Source organism: Mustelus asterias, chromosome 17, assembly GCF_964213995.1.
Source record: "Mustelus asterias chromosome 17, sMusAst1.hap1.1, whole genome shotgun sequence".
NCBI classification, from domain to species: Eukaryota; Metazoa; Chordata; class Chondrichthyes; order Carcharhiniformes; family Triakidae; genus Mustelus; species Mustelus asterias.
Genome location: NC_135817.1, coordinates 60,326,005 through 60,347,266, shown reverse-complemented (window position 1 = coordinate 60,347,266; position 21,262 = coordinate 60,326,005). Strand labels below are relative to the sequence as shown.

At 40.0% G+C, this 21,262-nt stretch overlaps 1 protein-coding gene across 1 annotated transcript in view; it reads right to left on the bottom strand.

Annotated features, from left to right (window-relative positions):
* sonb (SON DNA and RNA binding protein b) overlaps positions 1 to 21,262 on the bottom strand; it is a 51,500-nt gene that overhangs the window by 2,881 nt on the left and 27,357 nt on the right. Inside the window, exons 6-10 of the mRNA XM_078232791.1 lie at positions 14,664 to 14,840; positions 13,493 to 13,603; positions 11,661 to 11,777; positions 5,426 to 5,573; positions 4,309 to 4,377 (exon numbers count right to left, since the gene is read on the bottom strand). Of these exons, the coding sequence (XP_078088917.1) occupies positions 4,309 to 4,377; positions 5,426 to 5,573; positions 11,661 to 11,777; positions 13,493 to 13,603; positions 14,664 to 14,840 (622 nt within the window). The remainder of the gene's footprint in view (positions 1 to 4,308; positions 4,378 to 5,425; positions 5,574 to 11,660; positions 11,778 to 13,492; positions 13,604 to 14,663; positions 14,841 to 21,262) is intronic.

Here is a 21,262-nt window from a genome sequence, read left to right as displayed (position 1 = left end):
TGAAAAATGGCACAATACAAGACAGCAGGATGCAAGGTTTTTGAATATTTTGTGAAGGAGGTGGAAAGTAAGAGATGCCTGTATCTGCAGGAGGCCCTCAACAGGCAGTGGGAGCAATCTGCCATGGAGGTCAATGCCTGAACTAATCCCGAGGACCTGGATAGAGTGCTGCAAAATTATCACAAAGTCGGAATTCGTCTTAAATATCCCGCCAACTGCACCACTCGCCTCAATTCATTGCACATCCCCATCACTCATCTACCAACTGTCTCTTATCAGTCACAATTCATACCTAACATTCGTATGCCCCATGGCATCCTCACACACTAAACTGCTGAAACCTCATAACCACATCCCACAGTTTCTATACGCCTGACACATTTCACTCTTCTGCAGGATAACCATAGAATCCCTACAGTGCAGAAAGAAGCCATCTGGTCCATCAAGTCTGCATCAACTCTCTGAAAGAGCATCCCACCCAGGCCCTCCCCTTTGCCCTATCCCCACACGTGCATTTAGTATAGACAATCCACCTGACCTGCACATCTTTGGCCACTAAGGGACAATTTAGCATAGCCAATCCACCTAACCTGCACATCTTTGGAGTGTAGGAGGAAACCGGAGCACCCGGAGGAAATCCACATAGACATGGGAAGAACATGCAAACTTCACACAGTCACCTTAGGCCGGAATCGAACCCGGGTCCCTGGCGCTATGAGGAAACAGTGCTAACCAGTGTGCTGTCACACAAATGGAGGCAGCAGGACCTATCAAGAGGAGTAATGTCACACCTGTATATCTTATTCCTCATGGAGGGAACAGTGTTGGCCATTATTGGAACAGCCCCTGCTGAGCCCATGGCCAGCAGCAGAGCTGAGTCAATTCAAAATGATGATATTCTCATCCTTATCCTCCTCATATCCCATTTCAAGGGCAATTAGGGATGGGCAATAAAGGCTGGTTTAGCAATGCCCACATCCCACAAATTAATTTTTAAAAATGTGATCCATATTGTTCAATTTTTTGATTTCCAAGCTGCAGATGATGCACCTCTTATCACTGTCCCCAGCCCCCACCGCTCCAACACCACATCCTTATCTTTGTGCCTTTCTCCTTTCATTTAGCTATGATGTGCACTCTTAATGGGGGAACAGCAAAAAGACAGCGAAAGAAACATTTATATTGTATAAGAGATGTTTATTGACAAATGGATTCTAACTGGTAGAAGCATTGCCATGGAAAATGCACCAGTTGATGATAACTGATAGTTAACTGCCCAGCATTGTTTGAAATTCAAACCAGGCAGCCTGACTCTGATTGGTCAAGGAATTGCCCTGAGGAATGAACCAGTCACTCATTTTGTTTAGCTGAAACAGGCGCAATATGTGTACATGTTCTTTCTGTCTGCAAAGAACACAGCCCTGTATATTAATACAAACGTGCCACACTGTGTGCCAGCTATCAATCTTAAATTGGTTGTCAGTGTAATCTTTTGAGGATTATTTAGCAAATGTTGTCCAACCACGGAATCACATTTAATGTTGGACACTGTGTTTTGAGTTTTGCAAGCACAGGCTGGATGGGTATAGTCTGTACCTTGCCTGTTGTGAAGACTGGAAGGGACATGTCATTTGATATTATCTGCTATTTTAGGAATATATAGCCAATATACAGAGCATCACACAGGCACAAAGTTCATATAACACATTACTCATTTGTGTGTTAGGCAGAACATCTTTTTGCTTGATGGCAGCAATCGGTTAGTGGCAAATTCTACACATGTTGCTCCGGTATTGTAGCAGTGTGAAACAGCTAGCTTCACCCTTTGCTCAAATGTTTGAGAAACCTTGCCCTTCCAGATATTTTGAGGTAGAGTGATGGCCTTAAGCCCGTTCATGTGTTTGCGTGATATGCAACACAAAATGATCTGACCAGGGTAGTCATTATCCCACAGGATGCCTTTGATGTGCCCTATTTCAGCATCAAGCTTGCATGATGAGCAAGTGCCTCAGGCCCTATTTAAGAGCTAATCAATAAGGCCAATCTTATATCTGTGTCAAACTGTAAGAATCCCAATGCGTATGTTGACCACTGAAGTTAGGCTTGTGGTAGAGAACCCCCGGCAGATTTCTCAACTATTACGTCAAGGAAAAGGAGTTCATCTGACTGTTCCATTTCAAGGGTGAATTTGAGCGCAGGAGGAAGTCCATTAAGACATGTAAGGAAATTATTACATTCAGCCGTAAAACTAAATATAGCAAATGTATCAAACACATATCAGAAACATAGGGGTAGAAGGTTCAGTATCATTCCATCGAAGACACGTTTCTTATGGAACCCAACAATGATGTTTGCAAGAACTCGGCCCAGAGGAGATCTCCTGGCAACACCATCTATTTTAGCATACATGATGTCGTTAAAACTGAACCCAACTGCATGAGTTGGGGCAGCACAGTGGTTAGCACTGCTGTCTCAGAGCGTCAGGGACCCTGGTTCAATTCCAGCCTCAGGTGACTGTGTGGAGTTTGTGTGGGTTTCTGTTGGGTGCTCCAGTTTCCTCCCGCACTCCAAAGATGTGCAGGTTAGGTGGATTGGCTATGCTGAATTGTCTCTTAGCGTCAGGGTGATTAGGGTAAATAATAGGGGTTACGGGGATAGGGCCTGGGTGGGATTGTTGTCAGTGCAGGATCAATGGCCTGAATGGCCTCCTTCTGCACTGTAGGGATTCTGTGATTCTATGAGTTGCCGAGTTCATATCTTTAATGAATGCTGATTCACGCAATCGTGACAGGTCTAGATCGCTACGATATAGTGCTGCAGTGCAAATACCTATGACTTCCTTAAGTGGAACATTGGTGGCTAAGCTAGCAAGGTCAAATGAGCAAATAGCACAGCATTACAATCGATATGCAAATCCTGTAGGTCTTCACAAATATGAAGGAATACTTCAATATATATGTGGAAACTTGTTCAAAACTGGTTGTCACAATTCACCAACCATTTAGTCAATTCATGTTGTGCAGAACCAGTCATAGTTAAGTTAGGGCAGAAAGGAACATGAGAAAATAAGTAACAGCTGTTTGCTGGTTCATTCTTCAGGGCAATGCCTTGATCAATCAGAGTCAAGCTCCACTGGTTAAATTTCAAGCAATGCTTGGCAGTTAACTGTCAGTCACCATCAACTGGTGCATTCTCCAAGGCAATGCCTCTATAAATCAAAGTCCACTTGCCAACCAATCAGCACTTTCTTCGTATACAGGGAATATTGTTGTTCTCCTTACATTTGGTATTTGTGCAAATTGTCCTGCTGTGTGCAAAATGAAAAGCTCTGACAAAATGTCTCTTATTTTCAGCAATCCTAAAGTTCTGTACTACCAAGCGACTATTCAGTACAATCATGGCCTCAACTCCCACCTTCCTACATGCTCATGCACTCCCCATATCCTGAGACTGTGCCCTCTTGTTCTAGATTCCCCAGCCAGGGAAAATAACCTCTTGGTGTTTACCATGTCAAGTCTCTTCATAATCTTAAGTTTCAATGAGATCACCTCTTATTCTTCTAAACTCCAAATAGTATAGGCCCAATTTACTTCGCCTCTCGTCATAGGACAACCCTCTAATTCCAGGAAATGATGTAGTGAACCTTTATAGTACTGCCTCTAATTAAAGTATATCATTTCTTAAATATAAAGACCAAAACTCACATTGCAGATGTGGTTTCAGGAAAGCCCTCTACAGTTGTAGCAAGATTTCTTTATTCCTGTACTCCAATCCCCTTCCAATAAAGGCCAACACGCCATTTGCCTCCCAATTGCTAGCTGTACCTGCATGCTAACCTTTGTGTCCCTTATACCAACCAGTACATCCAAATCTACATCCAAATCCCACTGAATGTCAACTTTTACAAGTTTCGTGCCTTTTAAAGAATATTTTGCTTTCCTATTTTTACAACTAAAGTGAATAATCTCACACTTCACCACGTTACACTCCATCTGCCAACTTGTTATCGCGTTCACTTAATCCATCTTCTTGCAGCCTGTTTGTGTCACGGCTTGCTGGCTTTGTGTCATCAAACTTAGATATAATATTCACAGCCTCTTCATCAAAGTCATTAATATAGATTGTAAATAGCTGAAGTTCTAGTCCTGATCCTTGCAGCATTCCACTAGTCACAATCTGCCAACTTGCAAATGCCCTGTTGATCCCTATCTTTTGCTACCTATCCATTAACTAATCTTTTATCCATACTAACACATAATTAGCAAATATCAATATTTGATGGACAACACAACACATATGAATCTATACCTGATAGATCCTTCATTATGGGGAAATTTGCAGATTTCTTCTGCGTTTTCTCACCTTCTGCTACAAGACCTAAAATGGCCCAAATGTCAGTCGTTAATTTGTGCAAGAAAAGAACCACACTTCTGAAAATAAACCTAGCTTTCAAGACGCAACTAATGTTCAAAAGATAACTAAATATTGGAATATTAAGAAGATTTTAAAATATATTTCACATATTGAATGATGGAGAACATTTTAATATCAGAAAATAAATGTGGCATTGCACAGAGGTTACACTATTATCAGCCAGAGTTGAGAAGGCAATGCAACGGCACTGAAAGAATTAGGAAATAGATTTGTATGAGATGTCCTCAAAGAGAGTGGAGTCGTTTTTTTTTGGTTTGTTCCCTGGAAATAAAGAGGGACAGCGTGTGGCACTGAGAGCTTGCATTTAGAGGTGACTTAGAAAAGCTGAGTACAGAAACGTAGAGAATGAATGAATGAACGATAGGTAGAAAGTGAAGGAGGGCCAAGATTACGCCAGTGAATCAGTGGACAGCAGCTGTGCATGTGTAAAAGTGGGCAGTGAAGCACAACTGGATTGCTGACTGGAGTTGCAGGTAATTAGTGGAACTTGAAACCTACAAGAACCTGAACAAGGAGCGAATTGAATGGTTTTGAGTCACTGATGTGATCATATAGGCAACTGTATTCTATTCAGAACTTTCTGTATTTCTCAGTAATGAATGTTACTGTTATATGTAAAATCTGCGATAGTAATTCATGCAGTTCCTAAAATCAACTTGAGAAATATTTTGAGCAATTTGATCATTTTACTCAGGATATCCAGACATAAACCCCTCTCAAAATGGATTCCTGAACACATCGCGTATGGTAACCGGGAGTTAAAGTTACCGATTCCACGTTGAGACTATCACTGCCCCCCCTTTACAAAATTTGACCAAAATGGGCTATTTAAATTATCGTGCTTCTGACTTTAACCTTAATCGTCTGCATCAAAAACAGTCACTAAAACATTATCAGTCTCTGTGAGATCACCACTTTTGTTTTTTCTGCTGTTGTCAGGCAATTCTACTCATTACGTATTAACAAAATAAAAACAAAACAGCATCGTTACCTTTACGATCAGTCTTGAAGTCAACGACTATAGGTTCTACTGGCCCATTTTTGTTTTTTCCCAGCCCTTCTCCTTCCCTCCATCCCATTTTCTGCATCAAATGTGCACCCATTCCTCCAGTTAAAGGTGCAGCCTTCAGGAACTGATCCTGTTTATAAGTAGACAGGCATAATAAAAGCAAATCTTATAAGAGGTCAAAGTGGCCTTTTTAAGTCAGATTGATTAACAAAATCTGCAAATTCAGGAATGCATAAGTACTTAGAACATTTTAAAATATAAATCAAACGTTCCAAAACACAAATAAAAGTAATTACGCCATTGTTTTTTTAAAAAACCGTGAAGAGTTCTCGGGGAAAGACGCATGCATGAAAAACTCTTTGTAAAGTCTGTTCTGCAAACAGTTAAAATGCAGGTTAAAATACGTATTTGAAAACTCCTTAAAAGAATTACGTACCTAGACCTCTGCTGCCGGTGTGTAGTGAAAAGTAGGGTTGAGACTGGCCATGGCAACAAGGCGACTACAAGGATTTGACCCTGCACCAGATTTCTGTACATAGAAGTGAAAGTTCACAGGTCAGTCTGTGAACTATCACCTCTCTTTGTCCTTTCCATCTCCCAACCATGCATTTCAACAGATCACCAGGCACTGCTGAATACCAATATTTCAACAAAATTTCAGACATTTTTAAATTAGCAACAATTAATAAATGAAGGGAAACACAATCTTGCAGTCAACTGTTATGATTTCTAAAATGGTAAATGGTCAATATTACTACATACTGACGTGAACTGAAGCCATTAAAATTTAGTAAAACAGCAGACCTAGTTATGTAATGGACAATACAATCTTTCCCACATTCAGTCGTTTTTAAAAAGTGGCTGTGTGGTGAATCTCCCAACTCACTGGAATATCAAAGCAGCTACTCTTCAGAGACCACAACTAAAAGGCGCAATACAATGTGCTCAAGAAAAATATGTCAGGGTTACCAAGAAAGTTATCTGCATTTAATGTTTTACAACATATTTATCTAACATGCATTAAATAAATAAAGATGTTGTGCTGAACCGCAACCGTTTATGTATCAAATAACAGCAGCGGAAAAATAACAGTGGGATCTATCTTGATTTTTGGTCAACCACCTTTCTGACCAGTGATGAGGCCCCTGTGATTCCGAGGCCACAGATCCATTTAATTATGATCATTCATATGTGGGCTTCAAACAAGCCTCAAAATCAGGCAGGGCAGCCACTAGCAAAGTAAGTTGCAATTTGATGGGGTGGGAGCCATGATTGTGGAGAGTGGGGTCTTTCAGGACATTAGCATCCAGTTTATTTTGATGTCCCTTGGAGGAGCATTCCAGGGCAGGATCCAAGCAGTTCCAGACTAAGACAGCAATCAGGGATCTGTTTATGCCATAGGATCTCAACTTTCCGGTCAAAAGTGGCCCATTGCCTGAAACAAGAGGCATTCAGTATGTCTGGTTGTAAGCCCCTTACAAAGTGGGAGTATTGTCATATCAAAGAACAAGGTGCAAAGAACAAAGAAAAGTACAGCACAGGAACAGTGCTGTCCGGCCCTCCAAGCCGGTGGCGATCATGATGCCCTAACTAAACTAAAAATATCATGATATTGTTCAAAGTAACAAGGAGTTAATGTTACCAACTCCATTTTGAGACTATCACTACTCACTAATGCCAGGTGAAGCCAGTCAAAAATCGACCCCAGCAAGTCGGAACCTCCCTACTGATACCATGGTTGCTTCTGAAGCAATGGTTTAGAAAAAGCTGGGTAGAATGCGAGCATAACCTAATGTGGTGCATAATGAAGATAGGGGTGGATACAGTTTTATTCTGGTGACAAATCAACAAATACGCATAAGATAATAATGAAATCAGGTTTAATGCCCACAACTACAAATAAGACTATGTGAGCTTATATTAAAAAGCTCAAATGGAATCAGTATGGAAATCTCATTTAGGTCTTAGGTTTACAAACTTGAGTTCCCAACAGACCTACAAAGAAGTCTAAGAGAGTCCCTGACACCATCAGACTTCTATCCATTCGCCAATAGTATTTGTTTTTGATTTACCAATATTTGATTTCTGTTGCAGAATACTAATAATAATATTTTCTGCATTGATTATCCTGCTTTTGCTGTCTTTTGGAAATTAGTAGTATGCATTGTGTGGATTGCATTGTGGAGAGGCTTCAGTGGTGCATGCAGAGGTCATCAAGGCTCGTTTTAGACAATAATCAGTCTGCCCAATTTTGTAGCTATCCAGACCAAATACAACAAGCGGAATATAAGCAATGAATCAAACCATGGTAAAGACATTGACAGTGAGGCTTTTGAGACATTTTCAACGCAGGAAATAACAAAACCTCATTAAAATGTTAAACTTTGCCAGTACTAATTTAAGTTATTCCATTATTGTATTAAGGCTATTATTTTTAAATTTAAAAGCACTTCTGCATCAGTTCCAAATGTGTTTGTTAAATGGTGAATCTGAACAGCCAGATTTATAAAGAAAATTATAATTAGAATGTGTAATTGAAAATAGTTTAGAAAATCAAATTAATTCACATTTTAACTGTTTTGATACAGTTACGACTTTATTCTTTAAAACGCACACAGGAACTTTTCATTACAACTAAACGGAAACATCTTTGCAGTTTAAACCGTTTGGTTTTTTAACAAAATATTAAAACGCATGCAAAAAAACTGTCTAAACAGCTAAGTATATTTCTTCAAATCAACCAAGGATCTGGAATACCAGCTGCCTCATCCCAAAAACCTGGGTTGGTTTTTACTTACTTCCATGTCCTTCTTCCCCTGTTTTTCCAGGAACCTCACAAAAGAAAGAGGCAACCAGGCAGAGAATGATACAAACCCCAGCCAAAGTCGCCCAGGGTTCCGTCCTGCTTTTGTACCTGCTTTGTAATGATAGAATTTTTTATCATCAACATCTGTTGCAGTATCTCCAATGTGTATTCAGTTCACAAATCCAATTCAGATACTTTACCAACTGTACACAATTTACACAGAAAAGAGACACAAGTATTAATCAAATAATTTGTTATAAATAATTCTCTTCCCATATTTTCTACAGCAATGCTCTGGAATACATTTGATCTGTTACACAATTACTCATGCGCCTTGACACAAAAAATATAGTTCATGCTGATATATTGAAAAAAGAAAGTTTATAGTATAAAGAACCCCTCAGATATTCAAATGAATGTCTTGGCAAAATTAATGCTTGAAAAAATTATGACCCCCTGAAAAAGATACTCTTAACATACAGCACCCAGTTAAATATCCAAAATCTATGATTAAAATCCATCACGTTTAGTTATCACAGCTTCATTTATCACTATTTAATTAACGCTATCATAAAATGTCAATTTTAAAGTAAAAAAGGGCAAGGCATTTTAGAGATGAGGAGAAATTGCCAGTTCATTTGTTCTTAAAATGTCATTGTTCTAAGGGTTTACTAAACTGAAAACAAAACAAAAAAGGGCTAAATTTAGTGTGAGGACAGCACAATCAACAGCATATCTTGGTTTTATAGTGTTGACATGCTCAACCCAGAAGTCAGGATTCTACCTCAGTCCTGACTAACAGGAAAGATCAGTTGTAGTCAATAAGCAAGTTCTGCCAGCTCTCAGCTGGATGAACCACAATATGGTAAAAAAACAGGGCAGCTCCAATTCTGTGGCCATAGGGGGTGAAGTTGCACTCAAAGGAGCATACTAGCTTTACCAGAGATCGTCTGGATGTTTACTAACTGTAAAAACAGTACAGAAAACATCTGGGAAGAAACTTGCCATTGATCCCCAACCTTATAGCAGCTGAAACTTGAAGCACAGCAGTGAGGACAGGGGAAAGTTAAAGTTTATTTATTAGTGTCACAAGTGGGCTTACATTAACACTGCAATGAAGTTTCTGTGAAAATCCCCCAGCGGCCACACTCCGACGCCTGTTCGGGTACACTGAGGGAGAATTTAGCACGGCCAATGCAACTAACCTTGAGTTATAAGGAGAGGCTTGATAGACTGGGACTTCTTTCTCTGGAGCGTAGAGGGGTGATCTTGTAGAGGTCTTTAAAATAATGAGGGGCATAGATCAGGTAGAAAGTCAATATTTTTTCCCATAGATAGGGGAGTCTAAAACTAGAGGGCATAGGTTTAAGGTGAGTGGGGAGAGATACAAAAGTGTCCAGAGGGGCAATCTTTTCACACAGAGAGTGGTGAGTGTCTGGGACAAGCTGCCAGAGGTAGTAGTAGAGGCGGGTACAATTTTGTCTTTTAAAAAGCGTTTAGACAGTTACATGAATAAAATGGGTACAGAAGGATATGGGCCAAATGCGGGCAATTGGGACTAGCTTAGGGGTTTAAAAAAAAGGGCGGCACGAACAAGTTGGGCCGAAGGGCCTGTTTCCATGCCGTAAACCTCTATGACTCTCTATGACTCTAACCTAAAGGAGGTAAAATGCAAATTTAAAGAAAGAAGAAAATAACGTGAGAGATTAGAAAAGTTACAGACAAATCAAAGAGTCATTTCTAGGGTACACAGATTTCCAAAAAGTCATTCCGTAAAAATTAGAAGAATAGAACTTTTTTAAAAAAGAAGGAAGTCTAATGTTAAATATCCAATATTAAATATCCATGTAGAACAGCATAAGTTTGAAGGACAAAAATTGTTTGTGCATTCATCACATACATAGAATAAAAGATATATGAAACAACTGTTTCATACCAATTTTGGTTCGGACTCCAGTTAGATTCTCTTTGTATAACTGCATCTCTTGTTTGTGAACTGGATACATCACTGAACATAAACTGAAACAGACATTAGTTTTTTTTCTCTAGTGGATTAATTATAGAGGTGAAATACCAACCATGTGTCAGTCAGAATTTTGTCAAAATATACAAAAGTGTGAAGCATTACTTTTCCTTTTAATTTTTTCCTTCTTGTTTACACTGAAATCAGCTTGCAAAGCCAATTGAAAATAATACTGTTATTTATTGTGCAAGAACACTTGGTTGGGCAAGAGGGTTTTAAAACGTCATTACAATTCTCTGAAAGGCTTAGGATAACACACACAGATTTAACAGTAAGTGGCTACATATAATAAAACTGCATATACCTATATGATTCTGATTAATGGGAGTCATTTTCTAAGCGTTAAAAAGTATAAAACACAAAATCCTTTGAAGTTTCACACTTTTCCCTCCTGAAGCTTCTTATCCAAAATTTTGGGGTCTTTAAGTGTGGCATTTCAGCCATTGCATATTTTCATCTATCCGTGTTGCTGTTCAAAATTTCAGCCATTTCTGCATTTAACCCATCATGAATCAGTGGATAACTTAACTACATTTTGGGCTGTAAAACCCAAAGCCTCAAATGCAGTGCAAGAGGCCACCTCAAATGTCAGTGAAAGGATCCGAGAAATATTTATTGCAGTTTCTGAGTTTTTTCTAAGTCTTAACTGACCCCTGTTACAATCAGGTCTAAGATCATGGGGAGAAGACAGTCATTTTCCAATTATAACACTAATTGAAAATAGTTTCCTCCTCTTATAGCTCAGCTACAGTTTGTAACAAAGTAACTTTTCTTACCAAGTTAACTTTAAGCAACAGCAGTTGAATTTAATAAAAATTAAAAAATCTCTTTAGCTCTCCCTGCTCATATTATTCTATGTAGGGTGCACAGAAAAGGTGGCAACCTCTTAATGCAGTATGCCAGCTGATCATCGAATCCCTACAGTGCAGAATGAGGCCATTTGGCCCATCAAGTCTGCACCGAATCTACGACAGAGCATCTTATTTGGACCCTATCCCCATAACCCCACGTATTTAAACTGCTGATCTCCATAACCTACATATCTTTGGACACAAAGGGGAAATTTGGCATGGCCAATCCACCTAACCTGCACATCTTTGGAGTGTGGGAGGAAACAAGAGCACCAAGAGGAAACCCACGCAGACATAGGGAGAACGTAACCTGGTATATAAACAATAAGGAGGTCTATTATTTTACATGTTTATGATTTCTGATCATCAGCCATTTCGAACCAGACCTCATCTTCCCTGACTCCTGACGCACATTAAACTGTAACATACTTTCTTATTCACTGTCTCTGTGTATCTACTTGAGGTGTGACTCTAAATACATTATTATTTTAATTTCAATGCTGACAAAATAATTTAGTCCCCAAATGTACTCATTACCTTCCTGATCCAAGCTTGAGGACCACTATTTGATAATTCCTCATAGGTCAAGACTTGAGCTCCAGTACTACCTGTGAACTGCCCAGGCAGAGAGTTTGACTGAGCCCACACATCAATCTGACAAAAAGAGAAGAAATATTTAAATAAAGTTGAAAATAAGCATCTATTAAATGTTTGTTTCAAATTTAATTAAACCTAGATAACTTGAAGGTATAAACATCCAGAACCAATGATGAATTGCAAATGTTATGAATTCTCAATGCTATGAATTCCCGCTGGTTGCTGCTGCATCAAGGAGGAATGTTGACCAGGACCTTAGAAGAATTCCTGCTCTTCCCTGAATAATACCATGAACAGCATCCCTGACAATGTACTGCACCCTTAGTACTGCACTTGGATGTCAACCTATAAATCAAAGCCCTGCACAGATACTTGAACTTGCAACATACAAATTAGTATCACGATTAGGCCACTCAGCCCTTCGAGCCTGCTCCACCATTTAATAAGATCATGGTTGATACAATTGTAACCTCAACTCCATGTTCCCCCCTACTCCCTAAAGCCTTTCACCTCCACCCCCCCCCCCCCCCCCCCCCGCTTACCAAGAATGACCTAGCTCTGCCTTAACAATATTCAAAGACTCTGCTTCCACCACCTTTTGAGGAAGAGAGTTCCAAAGACTCAGGGGAAAAATCTCTCCTCATCTCGGTTTTAAATGGGCAATCCCTTATTTTTAAATAATGGACCCTAGTTCTAGATTTGCCCACAAGACAAAACATCCTTTGCACATCCACCCTGTCAAGACCTCTCAGGACCTTACATGTTTTTAATCAAATCACCTCTTACTCTTCTAAACGCCTGCAGAGCTAGATTTGATTTGATTTATCATTGTCATATGTATTGGGATACAGTGAAAAGTATTATTTCTTGCGCGCTATACAGACAAAACATACTGTTCATAGAGTACATAGGGGAGAGAGAAAGGAGAGGGTGCGGAATGTAACGCTACAGTCATAGCTAGCGTGCAAAGAAAGCAGGAGGAAGTCTAGCCTGTCCAATCTTTTCTCATAAGACAACCTGCCCAATCCAGGTACTAGTCTAGTAAACCTTCTCTGAACGGCTCCCAATGCATTTACATGCTTCCTGAAATAAGGATACCACTACTGTGCCCAGCATTCCAGATGTGGTCTCACCAATGCGCTGTATAATGTAGCATAGTCTCCCCATTTTTGTAATCAATTCCCCTCGCAATAAACAATAACATTCATCAGTTAGCTTTCCTAATTACTTGCTGTACCTGCATACTAACCTTTTATGCTTCATGTACTAAGACACACAAATCCCTCTGCATCTCAGAGATTTACAATCTCTCACCATTTAGATAATATGCTTTGTAAAAACAAAAATTCCTGCCGCAATGGATAATTTCACATTCTTCCATCTTATACACCATTTTCCAGATTTCTGCCCCCTCCGTTAACCTATCTATATTCCTTTTTGCTCCTTAAGTCTTCTTCACATCTTACTTTCCGACTTATCCTTGTGTCATCAAATTTAGCAACCATACCTTCAGTCCCTTCATCCAAGTCATTTATGTAAATTGTAAGAAGTTGAGATCCAGCACTGATCCCTGTAGCACACCACTTGTTACATCTTGCCTACCAGAAAGTTCCCCATTTATGCCTACGTTCTGTTTCCTGTTAGTTAATCTTCTATTCATGCCAACATTCTTGGGTATTTTTGAGTTTCCATTTCTGAAAGCAGTCATAATCCTGAATCTATTTTTCCTTCTCAACTTCATGCAATAATCCAGGCCTAACCAAAGGACATACCTGTTCCTGTGCCCGAAGGATCATTGACATAGCCTCCACATCATAGGGATTTTCTACAAGGCGTTTCTGAGCTGTTGCTCTCTCGCTCATCGTTACAGAGATATCCACTGCCTAGAAGACAAAATACTAACATTACCGCATTGAGTGACTAAATTGCTGTGATTTTTTTCTCTTTAAACAATTTTTTTGAGTGTCGACTCTTTCTTTGGAGGCAGTTCACACTACGGTATTTCATCCAAGTGACCAGTATAGGTACATGAGCCTCAACAATGAGTGCCAGTATGCTATCTGAATGCAGAGTTTAATCCAGTCTGCCAATGCCATTGCGCTGATACCCAAAGGAAGTGCAACACACGAGTTACAAACAATAACTATCTCATCCTTGAAGGATTACCTAAGCCAATTGTAGCAGCTCTTGGACTACCCCAGCTGATGTCAGCTAACTCAGCACAAGTCTGCTTCACGGTGGCACAGTGGTTAGCATGGCTGCCTCACAGCAGCAAAGGACCCGGGTTCAATTCAGGCCTTAGGTGACTGTCTATGTGGAGTTTTCACATTCTTCCCATGTCTGTGTAGGTTTCCCCCAGATACTCGAGTTTCCTCCCACAGTCCAAAGATGTACAAACTAGGTTGCTTGGCCAGGCTAAATTGCCCCTTAGTGTTAGGGGGATTAACAGGGTAAATACGTAGGGTTACGGGGGTAGGGCCTGTGTGGGATTGTTGTTGGTACAGGCTCGATGGCCTGGTTGGCCTCTTTCTGCACTGTAGGCATTCTATGGATTCTATAATTCTTGCTTGCTGCATACTGGATACACCAGGTGAGCCACATGAAGATGGGGGAGAATTAGTGTTTAAGATGAAAAGCATCCCTCCCATTTCCATTTTTTCTTTTGGACAGTGGTTAATAAAGCAAAATACAATATCAATTAATTCTATCAATGAATTTATTTTTGCAAGGGGTGCCTGAAAAATTAGAACAGTAATAGATTTTAAATGTCAAGTTCTCTCAAAATATGTACATTTTCAAAAAATATATAGATTTCTAGGTAAAAATTATGCAAGATCTGTTGCAAATTGTCCCAAAGCCTCTGGCGATCCATTAAAAAATGAGCACCTCCAGCATGCAGAATAGCTATACCCAGTGTTTAATTGTTAACAGCACAACTCTCACCTGAGTACAGATATCTGTAAAGACATCATCAGTGGTCTCTTCACTGTCTTTTTCCACAGGAACCCACTCACCATAAACATTCAGAACCTCTTTCTTCCTGTGCTGTGTGCCAGAGGAGACTGGGAATTCCTTAGTCAAAGCCACCTGGGTTTTTGGTGCTGGTTTCACTGTGGCATTCTGGTGATAAAGGAAGAGTCAACATTTATTTAACACATCTTCTGAACCTCCCTCTTCTAAACAGAGATGCTTTGATGTTGATCATGTCATTAGCTCTACGTCAGTAGGGTTGAAGAGCTAAGACTAGCCCCAAGTTCCATTAAGTAATCTCTAAGAGAATATGATCATGGTGTCAACATTTGGACTTTGCTTTTCTTCAGGAAGGAAGCAATGCTGTAATGGACAGATGCGTATGACAAAATTGACCTAGTAATTTTTTTAAAGCAGACTTCAGGTTCAATACAATGCAAGTATTATAAAAGTATTGCTGAAAAGATGGACATATTGTCGAAGCTTTTCGTCTTGCACTCATCAGAAGAGATGCAAGAATGCCAAATTTCAAAGGAAGCAACACTTCATACTGCATGAGAAAAGGGTTCTGATTGGTGTATTTATTCGTGTCACAAGTAGGCTTACATTAACACTGCAATGAAGTTACTGTGAAAATCCCCTAGTTGCCACACTCCGGCACCTGTGCGGGTACACTGAGGGAGAATTTAGCATGGCCGATGCACCTAACCAGCACGCCTTTCAGACTGTGGGAGGAAACCACAGCACCCGGAGGAAATCCACGTAGACGCGGGAAAAACGTGCAGACGCTACACGGTGACCCAAGCTGGGAATCGAACCCAGGTCCCTGGCGCTGTGAGGCAGCAGTGCTAACCAATGCGTCACCCTCTTGGCAAGTCAACAATGATTGGTTAAGGCATTGCCATGGTGAATGCATCAGGGAACTATCATCCCAAAGTTTTGGTTTAATCAAGTGAGACACATTGCCTCAACATGTTCCTTTTGCCTGCAGGTTCCTGTATATGAATATATGTAGCTATGGGTAAGTGTATGGGAGCCATATTGCGAGCCTGCCTCATTTTAAATTGGTTGTTACAGTGTCATTCTTAGCACACTTGGGATTATTAAGCAAGTTCTGTCAATATGCAGAATCACATCCAATGTTAAACATTACACTGAGTTTTAAAAACATGGGCTGGTTGAGTATGGTCAGTACTCTGTTTATCACAAAAAGCTGAACAGATATGCGTGGGTTTCCTCCGGGTGCTCCGGTTTCCTCCCACAGTCTGAAAGACATGCTGGTTAGGTACATTGACCCGAACAGGTGCCGGACTGTGGCGACTAGGGGAATTTCACAGTAACTTCATTGCAGTGTTAATGTAAGTCTTACTTGGGACTGATAAATAAATAATAAATAAACTCTTTATTTATAAAAATGCTCATTTTTATGTATTAGAATAATTATTACAATGACGAATGTCCAAAAATAGCATAATCTAACTTGTCAAACACTGGTTTTGAGGTCTTCATGGGTGGAATGTACCTTTTGAGTAAAATCTATCAGCATTTTATTGCATTTATATATCTCAACGTATCAAAATGGCAAATGTAGAATGAATGCATGTCTCATGTTTGACAGGATTAGAAAAAATCCCACCATAATATAATGGAAACCCAGAATATTAGTTATATTCTACATTATGGAAGAGATGTACAGTTAACATATATACTAATTGGCATCCAGTATGCATCGATGAGGAATCTAAACTATTGGGTCTTTGTGGGCAGATTTGTTGCAAATATTAAAGTTCTGCCACTCTTGGATAACGTGTTATAAAATATCAATTTCAAAGAATACACAAAAATGCACCATTCCAAGCTAAAGGGCATATTTATTCCATCATTGAAACACATGAAAGCATATGCCCTCCCATGTCTGGGCCAGTATTTACTATCAATAACAACGAAGCTGCCAGCATTCACCACTATTTATGTTCAACCTTGGGTAAGTATAGATTTTCACTTAAACACAATAATCAGGAAGTTGATGTCCAAGACGTGTCACTCCTTTGTTGAGTGTGTAAATGGCACCTTGCCGTTTGGATTCCCATTCAGATGTACCGCATGGTGTGAGATCCCTGTACATGCATCATTGGAATGGAATAAACTTGCCACAAAGTTTGGGCTTGTCCATGTCAGTCCAGGCACCCTTTATGGTGATGTAATGTCTTAATTATTGCCATAAAAACTTCTCTGACACTGAAAATTAACTTTTCACGTGTAGAGTTTTATTAATTCAACTTTTGATTGCTGCAGCCTTCATTTTTTTTGGAAATGCAACTTAATTTTTAGAAGAATATATAATTTACTTTCTCTCGCTCTCTCTCTTCAAATGCGGTCTTTCCTTTCCTTTTCTTTTTTTGCTTTCCATGTCTGATTTGACATTGATTTCGTTATTTGAATTTACGCCTCCTAATTCAGACTCTATGCCACTCATTAACAATTCTTTAAGTTGCTTGGTTGAGGAGACATACAGTTGCTTGTCCTGTTCAAAGGTCCCAGATGCTCTGTAGAGGCTGCCTTGTCATATCCATCGCCCATTCACAAAATTTTGCCATGCAAAAATTCTTGGAAATAAACATCCAAAGGGCAAGACTAACAAATAGCAGGCACCGACAGTGAATTCTGATTGTTTGGAAGAACATGGACAAGTTGAAAAATTATTCATTTATGTAACTTTTATAGGAACATAATAGAAGCAGGAGTTGACCTTATGGTCTTTCATATTTGTTCCGCCATTCACTAAGTTTATGACTGATCTTCTTTCCATTCCTAATCAAACACAAGGTATTCTATTAATATTGTGTTCTTTGTGTGGTTTTAATCTTCCAGTTAATGTGTTAAAGGGAAATGCAAAGAGTCAGTTTTATCACTAACACAATACCTATTCAGTTTCCGTATCCAATTCCTCTTTATAGTTCTTTATAAGAATATCCATTTCAGGCAGAGTTATGATGGGATAACATCACCGACGCTAAGGCCCCTTAGTTGAAGGATCAGTCACGAGGGGACACAAGTTCAAGGTGAAGGGCAGGAGGTTTAGGGAAGGATGTGAGCAAAAACCTTTTTACCCAAACGGCGATGATGGTCTGGAATGCGCTGCCTGGAAGGGTGGTAGAGGCGGGTTGCATCACATCCTTTAAAAAGAACCTGGATGAGCATTTGGCACATCACAACATTCAAGACTATGGGCCAAGTGCTGGTAAATTGGATCAGGTCAGAGGTCAGGTGCAGACTTAATGGGCCGAAGGGCCTCTCCAGCACTGTATGATTCCATGATTCTCTCCAGTGCCCTCTAAAATTAACCAATTTAAAACAAGCGAACAAATGTATCACTGCACTCAATTATTTTGCTTCCAAATGTAACTGAACATTGCTGCTGTTATTTATACTTGCTACGAATTCCCAATCGTTGTGGGTCCTGCCAGGTAAGACAATCTTTTGTAACCAGAATGGATGAAATGTTGGTATAGTATGTACAGCTGGCTTGTACTGCTGGGTTTGTTGATTTTGTAGAGATTAATGCCCATGTTCTGTACCAAATTCAAGTTGAATTGTATATACAACCAGACACATTGCAGCAATACACATCTTTAATTTTTAAAAATCAATATAAATAATAAATCCTTCACAAGTATGCAGACACACACATTCAATTTTTAAAAGGAAGATAATTAGAATTGTACAACGTTTCTTATCCTAATATTGCCCTAACATACAATTTCACTAAGTTGCTACGGGGGTTTCGCAAAGTCTCTTCCCAACTCCAAGATGTTGAGCAGAGGCCAGACATCTTTGCCGAGGGAGATGGATGAGGTGGGGATGTAGAGTAATCGCACAGCATGAAAACTATAAATGATGCATAATGTCCCAAGGTGCTTCACAGGACCATGAGCAAGCAATGTTTGGCACCAAACCACATAAGATATTAAGGCAAAAAACTTGGTCAGAGGCATAGGTTTTGAGGGGCATCTTAAAATACTAGTAGTAGAGGTCAAACAGCTTAGGGAGGCAGTCACAGTGCTTACAGCTGAGACAGCTGAAAGCTAATGGTGCAGCGACAAAATTCAAGGTTGTGCAAAAAGCCAGGGTAGGAGGTGTAGAACTGGAGGGGGGCTAGATATAGGGAGGGTCTCAGTCATGGAGAAATGATAAACAAGGACGGACATTTTCAAATCAAGTGGTCATGAAGCCACAGTTGGTCAGAAAGCACAGAGGTAATAGAGGAGTCTAAAACTAGAGGGCAAAGGTTTAAGATGAGAGGGGAGAGATACAAAAGTGTCCAGAGGGGCAATTTTTTCACTCAGAGCGTGGTGAGTGTCTGGAACAAGCTGCCAGAGGTCGTAGTAGAGGCGAGTACAATTTTGTCTTTTCAAAAGCATTTAGACAGTTACATGGGTAAGATGGGTATAGAGGGAAATGGGCCAAATGCAGGCAATTGGGACTAATTTAGTGGTTAAAGAAAAAGGGCAGCATGGACAAGTTGGGCTGAAGGGCCTGTTTCCATGCTATAAGCCTCTATGACTCTATGAATGGGATTTGATATGGGTTGTTTCAGATAGTGATGTTTTTAATGAGCTCAAGTTTACAGGAGTTCCAAGGTGGCAGGGCGACCAGGACAGCACTGGACTAATCAAATCTAGACGAGAGTTTCAGCAGGAGCTGATCAGAGGCAGGAACAAAGACATAAATGGAACTAGGTGGTTCTAGTGATGGAGAAGATTATGACCAGCCAAAAATGTAAGCAATAGCTTTTATACCATGCTTTTTGTGGCCTTAGGACATCTCATAAATACTTCATACTTTTGAGGCATAATAATGGTTTTATTTTTAAGTAAATGCAGCAGTCAATTTGTATACAAAGTATTGCAATGTCCAAAGAACAGTAAATAACTTGTATTCATAGAAGCGCCATTAATGTAATAAAATGTCCCTCGGCCCTTCACAGAGGCATTACAAAACAAGATTCCAAGCCGCATAATAAATATTAGGGCAGATAACCAAAAGCTCATCAAAGAGGTAGATAGATCTGAGTGTCTTCAGGAGAAAAGTGAGGTGGAGAGGCAGAGAGATTTGGGGAAGATATTCGGGAGCTCAGACAGCTGAAGGCATGACGATCAATGGTGGAATGATGAAGATCTGGGATGCTCAAGAGGCCAGAATCAAATGAGCACAGATATCGCAGAGGATTGTAGGACTGGGAGAGATTACAGAGATAATGAGGAGTGAGGCCATCGAGCAATATGAAAACAAGGAGCAGAATTTTAAAATCGACACATTGCTTGGCCTGGAGCCAGTGTAAGTCTGATAGCGCAGGAATGATGGGAGACGTGTAGGTCTGAGAGTAAAGGGGTGATGCAGCCAATGTAGATCTGAGAGTACAAGGATGATGGAGACGTGTAGGTCTGAGAGCACAGAGATGATGGAGCCAGTGTAGGTCAGAGTACAGAGATGATGGAGCCAGTGTAGGTCAGAGTACAGAGATGATGGAGCCAGTGTAGGTCTGAGAGCACAGAGATGATGGAGCCAGTGTAGATCAGAGTACAGAGATGATGGAGCCAGTGTAGGTCTGAGAGCACAGAGATGATGGAGCCAGTGTAGGTCAGAGCACAGAGATGATGGAGCCAGTGTAGGTCAGAGCACAGAGATGATGGAGCCAGTGTAGGTCAGAGCACAGAGATGATGGAGCCAGTGTAGGTCTGAGAGCACAGAGATGATGGAGCCAGTGTAGGTCTGAGAGCACAGAGATGATGGAGCCAGTGTAGGTCTGAGAGCACAGGGGACGATACGGTCAAAAGTCGGTGGTGAGATAAAGCTGGGTGTCTTCATCTTATATATGGAAACTGACAGGTTTTCAGGTAAAAATGTCAAGGGGCAACATGTAAATGAAAAATAGAAGGATCCTTTGGGGACACTGGAGATAATAGTGCGCGAGTTTGAAAAGGTCATTAGTGACGATTCACCAATTTCATGTTTAATTTATTTATTAGTCACAAGTAAGGCTTACATTAACATTGCAATGCAGTTACTGTGAAATTCCCCTATTCCCCTTTAATGGTATTCGAGGGATGAATGTTGGCCAGAAAACAGGAGTTTTATCCTTCTCTGCTTCATAGTGTCCCGAGATCTTTTCCAGCTACTTCGACATCATTGTGTCTCAAAGTCTTATCCAAAAACGACACCTCCAATACTAGAATATATACAATACTTTACACTTGTCTGCATCAAATTTTACCTGCCTTTTTTCTACTAATGTAGATATTTTACCCAACTCATTCTGGAATTTCAGAGTTGACTCCTTTAATTCCTGCTAGTTTGGTAGCATTTACAACTATGAATAATTTGCATTATTTTGGAATCAAAAATTTATATAACATTAGGTACCTAACCCAGAAGACCTCCCCGTTCCACTCTCAGTTTAGGTTGATCTCAACATGTAGACAGTTGTGTGTCTTGCAATGCTAGTTAGATTTTTCACTTAACATCTGACAGTTTTACAGACTGGCTAATGTGGGTATCAGTAGTATAATAAA